The sequence below is a fragment of the Mytilus californianus genome, unplaced genomic scaffold (genome assembly GCF_021869535.1).
Source record: "Mytilus californianus isolate M0D057914Y unplaced genomic scaffold, xbMytCali1.0.p SCAF_4, whole genome shotgun sequence".
Taxonomy (NCBI): domain Eukaryota; kingdom Metazoa; phylum Mollusca; class Bivalvia; order Mytilida; family Mytilidae; genus Mytilus; species Mytilus californianus.
The window spans coordinates 61,298,574-61,314,738 of record NW_026262690.1 but is presented as its reverse complement, the minus strand read 5'-3'; the positions used below and the strand labels follow the sequence as shown (position 1 = coordinate 61,314,738).

Here is a 16,165-nt window from a genome sequence, read left to right as displayed (position 1 = left end):
GTAACTAATAATATAAGAGATATATCCTAGCACTAACCAAATATAACCATGCGTTTCATACTTACATCTAGTAATAACTGTTTGATGGACATGCACTCTGTCAATTGTTTAACCAGAAATACATGTTTGCCAACCTGGTATGATTAGTCAATTGTGCAACTCTATCCTTACATAGTATACATAAATTAACAAAATGATAACACAGATGGCTTGAAGCAGATGATTACGAAAACATTAAGTATGTCTGGACATCATTCCACGCATATACAGCCAAGACAAATGGCCATCCACCTTTATGTATCAGTCCGCATTGAACAAGGAAGGGATCAAATATGTCACTACGATTCGACATTCCATGAATACAATCCAGCAATGTGTTGATTGTTTTCCGAGACATGTAACAATTATCAGTTGTGATCAAACATTTTTTTTTGCTGTTGCCAAATTGGAACAGTGAAACTGGGCAAACATATTTTAGCACAACAAAGAGAAGTTTTGCTTTAGGTATTCGTACAGAAATAACATTGTTGAGCACCTTATGTGATTGGTTAGAAAATAGTAATTGAACAAGTGTCCAATCAAGGAAACATAGTACTTCATGAACAGACTCTTTTTTAGAGGCTCTCATTCATCATGAACAAGACATTTCCATGATGTTACAGTAGGTGTACTTCTCATTCTTATACAAAGATCCTAACATAGTTTTGACTGAGGAACGAGACCCTGGTAAGAACTATGTAACATTCAAAAAATGAAATAATAAGGGGACATTGAGTCCACTTTACAACAACTGGTCTGTAACATTAAAGATTGAACTTGACATTGTGATGTGAGATCTTAATATTAAGAGAATGTTCCTTCTGGGTGTATATAGGTTTCATTATACTTCTTAATTAGTAGTTCTTTGCATTTTTCCATCCTCATTATGGCTCCTATAGTACCCGTGTGCGATATTATGCGATTTAACTATACAGTTCAATAGTTTTAAAACGTAATTTGAAAAAAATGTAAATGTAGATCAAGGTGTGAGTAGAATTACACTCTTGTGAAAGGAGACGGTTAGGCAATCGAATTGACTGTTAATATCGCACAAATACAGCATATAATTATGGTGTCTTGTCCAGAAATGGCTATAGTAATTAACAAATTTTAATCCACCCTATAAGCATATGAAAGCTGTTTCGGCCTTTTATCCGGAGTACTACTTCGAGTGAATGCGGATGGCATACACTCTATTGGACATTTATCACAAAGGTATCAGTATTTTGGAATGAGCTAATAAAATGTGGTTGAAAGATATAAAAACGGTAGATAAAAATGTGCGAGGACAATGATGTTATGTACAGTGCTGTTTAAAATGTGATGAGCAGTTGTCCAAAGATTAAAAGACTGTCCTTAATAAACATTTTGAAAACTGCTGTGAAAATATGTTGTAGTTTAGATGATAAAAGAAGATGACGAAGACACTTGGGCACTCAAAAAACATTAGAAAACAAAACCGGACAACAGCATGAATAAAAAAAAACGCAAAGACTCGCATCAGTCAAGACATCTCTTGCTACACAAAATCCAAAAATTGAGCAACACCAACCCCTCCTAAAACAGGGGATGATCTCAGGTGCTCAAGAAGGGTCAGCTGCCTAGGTGCTATTGTTTAAATAGCTTGATGAGTCATATCCAGTATCACCAAATTTAAAACATGTTAGTTTATGTAAAGTATCTAAAACTTGACTAGATGTGAAAGTTTGAAATGAAATAAGGTTTTCCATGCCTGTACGATGAATAAACACGTCTTTCACTGGTTGACAACACAGACATTGAAAAATAAAGAAAAACAACACAAAATTGATTACATAAACAACACGAGTTCCTTTTCATCAAAACTAGGGGTCAACACAGGAGTTCCAGAAGGGTGTGATGAAAAAGAAATGATTGTGGCAAGGAGAAGTGGAACATATAAATTATCATTTGTGACTCAGATTGTACACAGTCAAACAAATCCTAAACGCGTCATAAAAACGTCCGAATGTTTCCATTTAAGGGATCTTTGATTAAATTGTCTTGCAAGCAGCATCAATGCATCATGGAAACACAATCCCTAAAATATCGTATGAACTGCAAAGTGCAATCCGATGAAAGAAATGAATATAAGCAGAGCCTTGTCTTAGTTTAGTTCATTTTCACTTTTTGGTGGCAATTTTTAAATTTTCCGCCATTTGAAAAAAACTTTTAAAGTCTTAATATACCGCTATGACTTACTAGAAACGTAAGATTATATTTTATGTGATTTTCAAAAATTTGATTTAAATATTATTTGCTTTCATTTATACATGGTGGTAAAATTTTGACTGATTGGCAGCCATCTTGAAAATGGCCACCATATTGGATTTTTCAGAGTGGGTCCATAGCTTAAATTGACTATCATATATAGATCTACAATTGTGCAAAGTTTCATGCTTTTATCATCAAACCCACAATTCTTCTAAAAATATGCACCCATTGAAGAAAAAATATTACACTGTTTAATTTTTGATATTTTATTTGAAAGAGATACAGCAATGATGAGAAGCTTGCATAAATTAAAACATGGACATATCTGTCCTTCCGGCAGCAAGAGGGTTAAAATTAATAATTTAGAAGTAAATGTGATATGAGGAGTATGATGCAGGAATAATATTTTAAAATTATAAATAAAAAATATTAACAATGTGTACTTAATTGTACTTATTATATTATTACATAATTGGTATAACTTAACTTAAAAAAAAATATACTAGTAGTTACCCTTCTAAAGAAACCAGTTTCTCATCTGTATCTGTTCCAAACACTGCTAACCCCTAAAATCAAATGGAACTTTACACTCAGAGCCAACAGAAAAAGCAGGTATACTCAACGGACAATTTCAGAAAGCCCTTTCAGACAAAACTGACATATCAAACCAAGAATTCCAAAAGCAGTGTAACATGTCCGGAAACTTTCAAAACATCTCCGACATCAATATAACAGAAAATAGTGTGAACGAACTTCTGAAAAACCTAAATCCAAACAAGGCAGCTGGACCAAACAATATAACACCACGAGTCCTTAAAGAACTTGCATCAAATATAGCACCAATCCTGACAACTATATTCCGCCGCTCATATCTTACAGGGAAAGTGCCAAGGAAGAAATACGATCCAATTAATTATAGACCAGTTTCTCTCACCTGTATATCATGCAAACTATTGGATCATATTGTAACTAGTCATATTATGTCTCATGCTGATACACAAAACATCATGTATCCACCTCAACACGGGTTTCAGAGGGGCCTATCATGTGAATCACAACTAATTGAATTCATCGATGACGTAACTAACAACTTAGATCAAGGAAAACAAACAGATTGTCTCATATTGGACTTCTCCAAGGCATTTGATAAGGTTAGTCATAGCCTTTTCATCCACAAACCGAATCATTATGGGATAACAGGTAAAACAAATGAGTGGATAAAGAACTTCCTCAGTGATAGAACACAGTCAGTATATAGTGGTGGAGAGTGAAACATCGACTTCCATACCTGTAGTGTAGAGTACAGTGTACCACACAAGGATCTGTCCTAGGACCTAGTCTATTTGTGTTTTATATAAACGACATACCCCAGGGGATTCAATCAACTGTACGACTGTTTGCTGATGACACTATTGCCTATGTCACAATCTCATCAGATGCAGATTCAGCAAACCTTCAAATTCATAGAATTTTCTATATCCATTTGAATTGGCAAGAAAGGTGTCGTCGGCTTTTTATTACCAATTATTGTATGATTTCATAAACATTTTATCGCATGCATCCTTTATTTGAGGGAAAGCCTTAGAAATTATGGAACACTTAGCGAAAAAAACCGGGTGGAAGTATCTCTTTCCGTTTGAAAATAGTTATTTTTTCGGAGATCATGTTTTTACAAAATTTTACAAAAAATGCAAATTTCCGTCAGAAATATCTCAAAAATTTAGTCATGGTGGTATATTTTTATTTGCATTTTAAATAGTACATACCAAAATTGACTCACTGTCAAAATTTTAAGAATTAAACAACGAGAGATCTTTTCTGTATCGTATGCCCTTAAAGTTCTTGCTTAAAACAATTCATCTTATTTTAGTGAGTTGTCTCTTTCCCCGCTACTGGGATATATACGCTACGCTGGATATAGTCATAGTGCAACCTTTTACTTCTTTCTCAATGAAAATTGCCGTGTCATAAGGTGAATGATAACTGTTATACTATATTGATAAGTACAACATATTTGACTCTCTAAGTGTGCACGGTTTTAATCGGCGATGAAATTATACTTGTAACCTTAGATTACAGTGATCTTGCTCATCCAAAATATTGGTATGTATATGAATGCATTTTAATTATTTATTTTGTATCAACTTTGCTATATATAATGTCGTGTAAATGGATTATTTAAAGTGACAAGTCCAAATTGATTAATTGCTTGCTTGTTTGGTTGATGTTCCCTTTACCACAACCTTCTCTTGGTATATAGATATAAGAAGATGTGGTATGAGTGCCAATGAGACAACTCTCCATCCAAGTCAAAATTTATAAAAGTAAACAATTATAGGTCACACCGAACAGTAAGCTATAAAGGGCCCCAAAAAATTACTAGTGTAAAACCATTCAAACGGGAAAACCAACGGTCTAATCTATATAAAAAACGAGAAACGAGAAACACTTATGAACCACATCAACAAACGACAACTACTGAACATCAGATTCCTGACATATATCAGACAAACGATCGTGAAAGAAAAAGTATTGCAATCAGATTGTGAAAGATGTTTCAAGGAGAAGATACATGCAAGGTCAATATTCAATCCAATTTAATAAATTACTGGTATAAGAAAAAATATATTGGGGAGGGGGGTCGGTGTTAAGTAATACGTCTGTCAAAATGGTCACAAGTTTAACATTATGATCAGTTTCTAACAAAAATCAAAAAAATCACATTAGAATTAAGATATATCTACCAGATATTAAGAAAACACAATTTTTATATGTTCTTCATACACCTTATCGCTATTTGGAAATCTGCGCCGGTGTGACCCGAGAATCTGCGCCGCTTGAACTTTTGACGTCATACAATCACTTTTCCATTGTGGCGTCAGATATTTTCTATTGTGACGTCAAACTTTTACGTGAACCTTTGTGATGTCCAGTAATGGCGGACAAATAGCGATAAGGTGTATTGTGACTTAACCGTTAACAAATAATCTATAATACATCATATACCACACACTTATATAAAAAACGTCATTTTTACTAAGAGATATTGCGCGCATATGGGAATAATGAAATGGTTTATTCTATACTAATATGATCTTATATAGACACCGTTCCATTGATACGTTTATTAAAATGATTATACAAATTTAATTGAATTTACTATGACGATTAATTATATTCTTTTGAATGGTAGCTCGTGGTTTCCCAGTTGAATTAATGTCACAAAATATGCACGTAATGCCATCCACTCAACACACACTGAGCTCTTTGGAACAATATTTTAACATGATTGAAATTCAATCCACTACTGGTGGCCTTTCCATACAAAGTTTTCGAACGAATTGTTCCCGAATAAGTGGATTATATGTTTGGAGACTCCAAAACATATGAATGAACTAAAATTAAAAAACATACAAGACTAACAAAGGCCAGAGGCTCCTGACTTGGGACAGGCGCGAAAATGCGGCGGGGTTAAACATGTTTTGTGAGATCTCAACCCTCCCCTATACCTCTAGCCAATGTAGAATAAACAAACACACAGCAATACGCACAGTAAAACTCAGTTTAAAAGTAGTCCAAGTCCGATGTCAGATAACAGAAGAAACTAAGCAAAAAGACAATAATAAACATAAATTAACAAAGTACTACTAGCAGTTACTGCGGACATGCATGCCAGCTCTAGACCTCAATTAAACTGATTGAAAGATTATGTCTTCATCATATGAAAATCCAGCACAATCCATCCCGTTAGGGGTTTAGTATCATACCATCATAAAATATATGAGAAGAACATAACCCGTATCATGCCAACAACTGGTTTTAGAATAAATGTGTTTATTTCCGATGCAAAGACCCTATGAGTGAATCAATATTGATACCAAAATATGATATCTTTAATGACCTGACAACAATATCGTAACTATATCCCTTCTGAATAAGTCTGTTTAAAGGTTTGGTTAGCTTTTGAGGTAAATGCCGACATTTTTGTGCTTTGTATAGAATATTACCATAAAAGATTGGATGTGAAATGTCTGAACGTATAAGATGTCTGCATGAAGATTTATATTTACGAATGATGTCCTTGTACCGATGATACAAATTTAGTAAATGTTTTGACTAGTTTGTAATATCGAAAACCCTGGTGTTATTATTTTTCAGTAATCCAGAGATTTCTTTCGTTAAAATCAAATACGTTGTTACATACACGAGCGAATCGAACAAGTTGAGATATATATAAACACCATAAGATGGTGACAAGGGAACGTCACCATCTAAAAATGGATAATTAACAATGGGAAATGAAAAATCATCTCTTTTATCATAAATTTTGGTATTAAGCTTCCCGTTAAAGATATAGATATCAAGATAAGTTCTTTAACCTTCCGACATCTGCAAGGGCATCATTGCAGTTTTGCACAGTAACACATTAAAAGTATTTTCAGGGAAGATCCCCAGACCTCCAACGCTTCGCGCATGGGCCAATGCATTTAGTATCAAGTTAGATATAAAGACACTTAATTTTCGGCTAGGTACCCCCTGGTAGCCCGATTTTTATTTTTCGTTCCCTCTTTAGTGAGAACATGTATAAATATGGCTCACCATGGACGCAATATATACATGCTGTTAAGTTTTCCGTCTGTGCATGACCTCATGTTGGATAGGGTAGAAATTTAGCCTTGCAACCGGGCGCCGAATATGCGGGAACTCGTACACATCAAACAGAGAAACGCGTGGGGGAGGCAATTTCTATATCCCTTGGTAATCCCGGGGTTGGGTACAAATGGGAATGTTGATGATATTTACAAGATATTTCTTCTATATCTCAATAATCAAAATGATGATACATTATTGATAAGGACAATTTTAATACAATATAGCAATACTGAACGACACCCAGAACTAAATTAATATGAAGTACTATTAATTTGTATCTGAAGGATAATACATAGCTTTGCTTCCAAAAGACGTGTTCTTTAATTGGAACTTATAGAAAATCGACCATACCTCTTGGAGAACTGTTTTCTCATTCTTTTTTCAGGGCGTACTGGTATATCAACATGACATCAAATGAAGAAAAAAATAAATCTCTTCCTCAGTCAAAAATGACACGTCGGCACTATTTACTGTACATTTTGATTGTGTTATTCGTGTATTCATATGTATGTACTGTCATAGTGGAAACTCAATACGCTTACTATGCCGTTGAGAGAGAAAGAAACGTTACGGGCTCAGTATCCCGTCATGCATCATGTACAGCTAATAAATCAACAAGTCAATTTCTCCTTCAACAGGAAATACAGAGAGTGACAGCACAGTGGAATGCCTATGGTCACATAGCAAGCGCCTTGCCAGCCCTGATCATGACCATCTTAGTTGGTTCGTGGAGTGATAAAATTGGACGTAGAGTTGCACTTATTATTCCAACTCTAGGACAAATTTTCAAATGTTCCTTTCTGGCTATTGCAGTAAAGTTAGAATGGAACATTTATTATTTATTGATCCCGTTTTTTGTAGACGGTATATCCGGTACTCTTGTTGCTTTTATCTCGGCTGCTCTTTCGATCACCGCAGATTTGACGAAATATGGCAAAACTAGAACATTTGGTATTGTTCTGGTTGAAATTACCCTTGGCTTAGGCGTGACAACAGCTAACATAACTTCAGGATACTTAATTAAATACACAGGATTTGTATACTCTGTAGTTACATGTTTATCCGTTGCTATTCTGGTCTTGTTATTGATTATCTTCTTACCAGAAACCGTTCAGTCTAAGAAAAATTTTCAAAGTATCTCACAAATTCAATATGTTAAAAATTCTATTAGCTTTTACATTCAAAAAGGTCCTTCCCGTTGGAAATATATTATACTTGCTGCTTCTTTTGCACTATCTGTGATGCCAACTATTGGAAGAAATAACGTTCAGATATTTTACTTACTTAATTCTCCATTCTGTTGGAGCTCTGTTTTGATTGGTTGGTTTGGAGCTGCAAGATCGGTGTCAGAATTGATCATTGGCTTAGGATTTATTCGTCTTCTACGGAAATGTATGACAGATCGACAAATGCTGTTTGCAGGCACTTTATCAGCAATTGGTTACTACATCCTCATGTCAACTGCAGTTAACGATATTATGGTATTTCTAAGTAAGTCCAGAAACCTTGCATGAATATAAGATATCTTCAAAAATTAATATTTTAGAACTGATATATGCATGGACTTTCATCTACACGGTAAAATAAAACCGTTTACTAGTAAATTGTTGTAAAAGGCTTTTTTTTTAATTATTATTTTTGCACGTCGAGTTATTAGTTGTGTCATTTATTACTGGGTTAACTAAACAGAAATAGTTTTGCAGTTAGAACAGTCTATATTTGTTTAGCTCTGCTCACCTGGACAACAATAACATAGCAATCGTCACCCTTAGTCTTCAGTTAACTTTTTTAATCTCTATTTATATCACTTGACTTTTTTTTGTTCGATTATTTCCATAGAAACCTATGAAATTTCTCTGAACACTGTTTAGCCAATTTAATTGTACCAAACATGACTATGTGTCCCTGTTATAACCAAGGATATTTAAGTATAGATAAGTGGTTTAGTAATCGGAGTAAACATTATATAGAAAGTATACTTCTGTTCCTAAAATCGAGTAACTTAGGTGCACAATGTGATGTCAATAGGTCGAATAAGACGTAGTCCACATAACCGAAACAAACGATAACTATGTAGTTTTCATTTTCATGGAAAAGTCTGTAAAGACAATTGTTTTAAATAGCCTAAACGTATGGCATAAACTAATCAAAAGTTTATAGAAAATAAATATCATAGACATTTCAACAATTCCATAATATACTCATTCAATTCAAATGTGTTATAAACAGCTATCCTTTTATATTCTAAGCTCCTGTTGTTGGAATTATGTCACATTACCCTAAGCCTATGATACGATCTTTGCTGTCAGCAATAACAGCCAGAGATGAACAAGGTATGATATATATAATTCTAAAGAAAATTACACATAGTCTATGATACGATCTTTACTGTCAGCAATAACAGCCAGAGATGAACAAGGTATGATATATTTAATTCTAAAGAATATTACACCAAACCTATGATAGGTTTATATGGCTCTCTTGAGATTCACTTTCGATAGCCCGAATCAGCAATAACAGCCAGAATTGAACAAGGTATGGCATGTATATAATTTTAAAGATCATTACGCTAAGTATGTCATATAATACCAATAATATTAATGATATTCTCACTCTATATCTGCGGGCGATGCAGTCTTGGTTGTTTTTGGTACTTCACGCGTATTGCATACTGTATATTCGAGAAAGATTTGCTAAGTTCGCAGTAAGATTTTTTAAATCTCGTAAAAAGCAACGGCAATTAAGCTGATACTTCCCCTTTCCCAACAAGTAAAACTGTCTTTTTGAGATATATGCACCCACGCCTACACAACAGGATAATACCCCAAGTTATTCATTTTCCTCTGGCTCTATCATCTTTCATTTTGAATGAAAAAAATAAAATCGAGTATATTTTAAAGGACTCATCCATACCAAACACTTTATAAACGGCACCCTGTCAGTTGGACGAGAAAATAGTCTTGTACCCCAAATGTGTAATATACAGTTTCAACGAGTTCACAATAGGAATTAACATTGGTTAAATTCAATATACTATGTAGCATAGTTAGTTTAATCAACTTCAAAACAACGGGTACCTCAGTGCTTATGATGGCGTGATGGCCTCGAGATGACCAGACAGGGCCAAACCAAAGACGTGGTAGTTCTCAGTTAAGCATGTGGCATAAAGGAGTGAAAGTAACAAATGCTCGGCTTGTCTGAGAAAAAATTAACGTGTTCATGTTGGTTGGCATGTTTTCCAACGGGCTGTAACTATATGAGCTGACACGTTTAAAATTAGGGTCTACCAAATGCCCAACGAAACCTCTCTCAAATTATTAACATCTATCTTATCAGCATTCAAAACCGGACTTCAGAGTTACCGTGGAACTGCCTACTCTATGAGTAATGTTAAATTTCAGATGTGGATACTTCAAACAATCCATAGATCTGTTAAGAGTATACCTACAATCTTAATCTCTTTCCCTGTTCAACGTTAATATGATTTGGATTTCGAAGCTTTTGGTCTCGATACCTGACGACTATTACTCTAGAAAAAAAAACTCATAAAAGAAACCAGTCATATAATTTTGTATGCCAGACTGGCGTTTCCTCTACAAAAGACTCATCAGTGACGTTCGAATCAAAAAGTGAAAAGGCAAAATAAAGTATGAAATTGAAAAAACACGTTTTGTGCGCAGGGAAATCCTATCATTCATTTCTTCCAGGTAAACAAGATTTTTTTACATATTTTGTTTTAAAAGTTACATTGAAGTTATGTTATCTACAGCAATTAGAATTAAGAAAACATTTATGCTTTTATCATTCGTAGTAGTCTCACTCTAATGTGCAATGTTACCTCTTGAATATATGTACTTTGTTTACAGGTGCAATGTTTGGAGGTTTAACCGCCATTGAGTCTACGTCTTCTTTATTGGGTTCGGTGTTGGCTAACTTTATATATGGAGAAACAGTAGCTATCTACAGAGGAATAGCTATGGCTATATTTGGAGTCTACCATTTCATCGCCCTTTGTTTAATAAGGTATATGTTTAAATGTTCGTTCAATTTTTTGAATTGTTTTAATTTCGATTTACACATTTCGACTATTATCGTTTGGTCAGTATCAATACCATGTACTTTTTCAAGATATGCTAAAATGGTGAATCTATATAAAATAATATTACACAACTCTAAGATAACAGAAGCACAAGATGATCATCTGTTCAAGTGCAAAATTTGCAATTATATTTAGATGTGATTTGTTTTGTTTGTATAAGGATAGACTTTTAAACAGAATATTTGACATTTTATTAAATCTTTGCTGATATTGGGATTTACTTATGTGTAGATGTTTTATAATTTTTTGTGAGAACTTTTCTCTTGGATATACATTTTTTTATTTACAATGTACGATGTTTATCTTCTTTTCAGCGTTTTCATATTTAGAGAAAAACGAGAAAAGAAAATAGAGGATGTGGATGTCGGTGATCAGAAAGTTATATATACAATTAAAATGTGATAACTTAACACCCAGTCTACCATAAAACCATGCAAAACAGTCCACAAGGGGGTCATCAGATTTAATTGAAACTTTGTGTGCACAACATTATGAAAAAAGTCCATAAAACAAATATTTCAGCTGGTTCTCATGCCTTTCAGTTAGGAGATGCTGTAATGTACCGGGAACCAGTTTCCCCATGTTGGAGGCAGTATTTTTCTATGAAAATGACCAATTTCAACACCCTGAAACTTATGAATGCAGAAAACAACGAGATAAAGAATAATGATTAATTGAATAATAAAGTGTTGAAGCTTTATTAACTCATCAGTACTTGAATTTACGAGAATCAGTTCGTGGATTATTCCCAGGGAGATAATCCAGTAAAAAAAATATTTTAAGAAAATCATAAAAAGTACGTATTTTTAAAATTATCTAGCCTTTGGTCCATTAAAAATATAAAGATAACTCCCTATGTTTTATCAATTGGAATACTTAATTATGCATTTTAGCTAGTAAACTTGCTGGGGTCTCATTGTAGTATATTCTAAAATTCTACTCTAAAAATGCCTAAATTTACATTTTCTCTCAATAAATCAATGAATTTAAGAAAGGTTTTCTGTAGATAATTTTGGAAATGTAAGTGTTTCTTTTTCAAAAGCACTATAACATTTAACAAAATAAGTCAAAGTAACGATCACCATAGTTCAATTACAATTTATGATGCCATATTTATATTGAATTTCTGTGGTACAAAGGGAGATAATCCAGTAAAAATGCATTTTTAAAAATCTTAAAATCACATTTTTTTTTAACTTACCAGCTCTCTGTCCATTAAAATATAAACATATCTCTATTTGGTTATTTAAAGTGACAGAGTTAATTGGTTGACTCTTGTTTTAGTACTTTTTAGAATTCTCCTTTAATAATGTCCAAATTTACAATTTCTCTTACAGAAATTGAGAATCAATGAATTTTAAATATCAATCTGTAGATAATTTTGGAAATATATAAATTTTACTTTTTTAAAACCTACGGAAGCGTATTAGGGCCATTCTTTTTTATTTATTTTTTTCAAATTGTCGACTTTAATCTTGGAATTATCAACTTTAATCTTGGAATTTCCAGCTTTAATCTTGGAATTATCAACTTTAATCTTGGAATTATCAACTTTAATCTTGGAATTTCCAACTTTAACCTTGGAATTATCAACTTTAATCTTGGAATTTCCAGCTTTAATCTTGGAATTATCAACTTTAATCTTGGAATTATCAACTTTAATCTTGGAATTTCCAACTTTAATCTTGGAATTGTCAACATTAAACTTGGAAATTCCAACTTTAATGTTGATAATTCCAAGATTAAAGTTGGAAATTCCAAGATTAAAGTTGAATTTTTTTGGTAGTGGTGTGCTATGTTTGTCTAAAACAATGTACCCATTTTTATATAATATTAACTAATATTTGGTACCTTTATTTATGTATAAAAATTGTGACCCGCCATGACATTTCCAGGCTTATGGAGGTAGAACGTCATTGTTAGAAAAATTATAAACATGATAAATATCGAGATTCAATGGAATACGTATTTGTGAAGAAGAGATAAATACTTTCCCTATCTTCTTTTTTGCGGACGCCGAACTATACATCATATATAAGTTTTGAAGAAGTTTTACTTTATCGTTTGAAGTGAAAAAATATTTGAATCTACATTTTAAATTGATACTAAAAAAAAAAAATCTCTGCTCTATAGATTTTCTTTCATAAATGGAGTCTGAAATTTATCCATAATAAATGCACCGTATCAAATGCATATACGAGAACACCTACTTATAATCTGTTACGCGTCGCATACTATGTATAGAGATAGCTGACTGTGCGGTATGGGCTTCGCTCATTGTTGAAGGCCGCACGGTGACCTATAGTTGTTAATTTCTGTGTCATTTGGTCTCTTGTGGAGAATTGTCTCATTGGCAATCATACCACATCATCTATTTTATATAATAAATCTAAATTAAAAGACAAATTTAAAGAAAGGAATTCTTAAAGCTTACTTTGACAAATTTTAAACTAACTTCATTTCAACAATTTTAAATTACATGTTCTAAAATAGAGCTACAAAAAAATCAAAATTCTCTGCTCTATAGATTTTCTTTCATATATGGAGTCTGAAATATATCCATAATAAATGCACCGTATGAAATCATATATGAGAACACCTACTTATAAACTGCATGCATGTTAATCGTCGCATACTATTTCCATTCTCAATTTTATGTATAGAGACATGCATGATAAATCTAAATTAAAAGACAATTTAAAAAAAGGACTTCTTAAGGCTTACTTTGACAAATTTTAAACTAACTTCATTTCAACAATTTTAAATTACATGTTCTAAAATAGAGCTACAAAAAAATCAAAATTCTCTGCTCTATAGATTTTCTTTCATATATGGAGTCTGAAATATATCCATAATAAATGCACCGTATGAAATCATATATGAGAACACCTACTTATAAACTGCATGCATGTTAATCGTCGCATACTATTTCCATTACATGTTCTAAAATAGAGTTAAGAACTGTTTGTATTGTAGTAAATTTAATTCTTTCAATTTTATTCAAATACGCTATTACTAAGCGCCAATAAATACAATGATTTTGTATTTGATAAATTAGTGCCTTAAATAAATAAAAGTCGTCATAGAACAGTCTCATTTTCATACCGGTATTCGAAATGACTCGTTTCATTGCTGTTACAACAAATATGTCATAATAACATGACAGAGGGTTTTGTTTCGAATATTCTAGATAAATATACAAAAAGCAAATTTTAGACAATGTACCCTCTTTAGCCTGGAAGTGGCTAGTCACATATAGTTAACCACGTTTTTCTCACAATGACGTTCAACCTCCATAGCCTGGATATGTCATGGCTAGTCACATATGTAATAAAATATATACAAAGAATGACCTTTACTTGTGTACAATATTTTAATGTAAATATAAAGTCCCTGATTGATTCAAATACCACAATTGGCCATCAATATAAGATTTCCATTGCATATTTATAAAAGATATGTAGAACATACCCCAAATCGATATAAAATTATGAAAGAACTATGCATATCAATATAGAATGTCATTAAAAAGTAGCGTCATAAATATAAAATCTCGCATAATTATGGCCAATATTTTTGGCATATCCACGTATACCCATTATTGGGAAGTTACAGCCCCCCCCCCCCCCCTTTTCATGGATATTAGGCTACGTGGAACTACAAGACTTTAGATACACGTCTATTTTTCTGTAACATTTTACAAAAAATGTAGCCGAGAAAATAATTATAATTAGATTAAGTATACGGAGAAACACAATTAACTATGGACTAGAAGTAAAATATCAGTCATTTTTAAGATTAAAGTTGATAATTCCAAGATTAAAGTTGGAATTTCCAAGTTTAAAGTTGATAATTCCAAGATTTAAGTTTGAAATTCCAAGATCAAAGTTGATAATTCCAAGATTTAAGTTGGAAATTCCAAGATAAATGTTGATAATTCCAAGATTAATGCTGATAAATCCAAGATCAAAGATGATAATTCCAAGATTAAAGTTGATAATCTCAAGATAAAAGTTGATAATTCCAAGATTAAAGCTGATAATTCCAAGATTAAAGTTGATAATTCCAAGATTAATGTCGACAATTTGAAAAAAAAAAAAAAAAGGATGGCCGTAATACGCTTCCGTAAAAACCATTATTATACTTAACAATGTAAGTTAAACTAACAATGAAGATAATACAATTACAATAAATGAAGCCATAAATATTGATTTTCTATTGTACAAAGGGAGATAATTCAGTAAAAAATGCATTTTCTAAAATCTTTAAAAAGTATCTATTTTTTCTTCAAATTAAGCATTCTGCTCTTGATACATTATAAGTGTTTCGATTTTTCTTTTCTTTTCATAAAGTAAAATATAAAACAAAGCATACCAAAGTATAATAAGTGAATGTTTAGACCAAAAAAACTGATTGTGATTTTTTTCTATGATTCTGTTGAAAAATGTCAAAATTTGCAATTTCTGAAAAAATTTATTATAAAAAATCAATCTGTATATCCATGTTGTTTTAAAGTGGTTTTTTTTTAAAGAGCAATAATCTAACAAGGTGTAGAGAGCTAACAAATTACAGTCACCATAACATTGATTTTTATATAACCAAGGGGATATTACAAAGAAATCTAATTATAAAAACAGGCTTCTAAAATAATTTGTCGGCCATGTTGGTTGGAAAAAGGGGGTGGTCATTGCACACAATTTCAAAACTCTTTACCCAATGGTGATTGTGGCCAAGTCTGATTAAATTTAGCCCAATAGTTTCAGAGGAGAAGATTTTTGTAAAATCTAACGGACGACCACAACGGACGACTGACGACTGACGCCAATTGATGGGAAAAGCTCGCACTAGCCCTTTGTTCTTAAATTGTACTTTAAACATAATTTCAGAGACTGTAGTTTTTATAGCCGGGCAATCTGTTCCATTAGGTAAAAAGCTGATGTTTACAAAAATAACTAGGGTAAACTTATCAATCCTTTAAATAAACTTATTCAAAAAGGTTACCTATTCAACTCTGTAATTAAAACTTTGAATATTGTTTTTATTGGTGTAAATATTGATTTTGTTATCAGTAAATTAAAACCATACTAAATATTACACATATGTACTTTTACGGTACTACAATCTGTCGATACTTATAGTTTG

The 16,165-nt window shown here is 32.5% G+C and overlaps 1 protein-coding gene across 1 annotated transcript; it reads left to right on the top strand.

Moving 5' to 3' along the window:
• Window positions 1-7,631: 7,631 nt before the first annotated feature.
• On the top strand, window positions 7,632-11,425 carry LOC127737003 (solute carrier family 46 member 3-like). Its single transcript, XM_052247560.1, has 4 exons — window positions 7,632-8,415; window positions 9,174-9,257; window positions 10,791-10,947; window positions 11,338-11,425. Exons 1-4 carry the CDS (start codon window positions 7,632-7,634, stop codon window positions 11,423-11,425), a joined length of 1,113 nt encoding a protein of 370 aa, XP_052103520.1.
• Window positions 11,426-16,165: the final 4,740 nt, after the last annotated feature.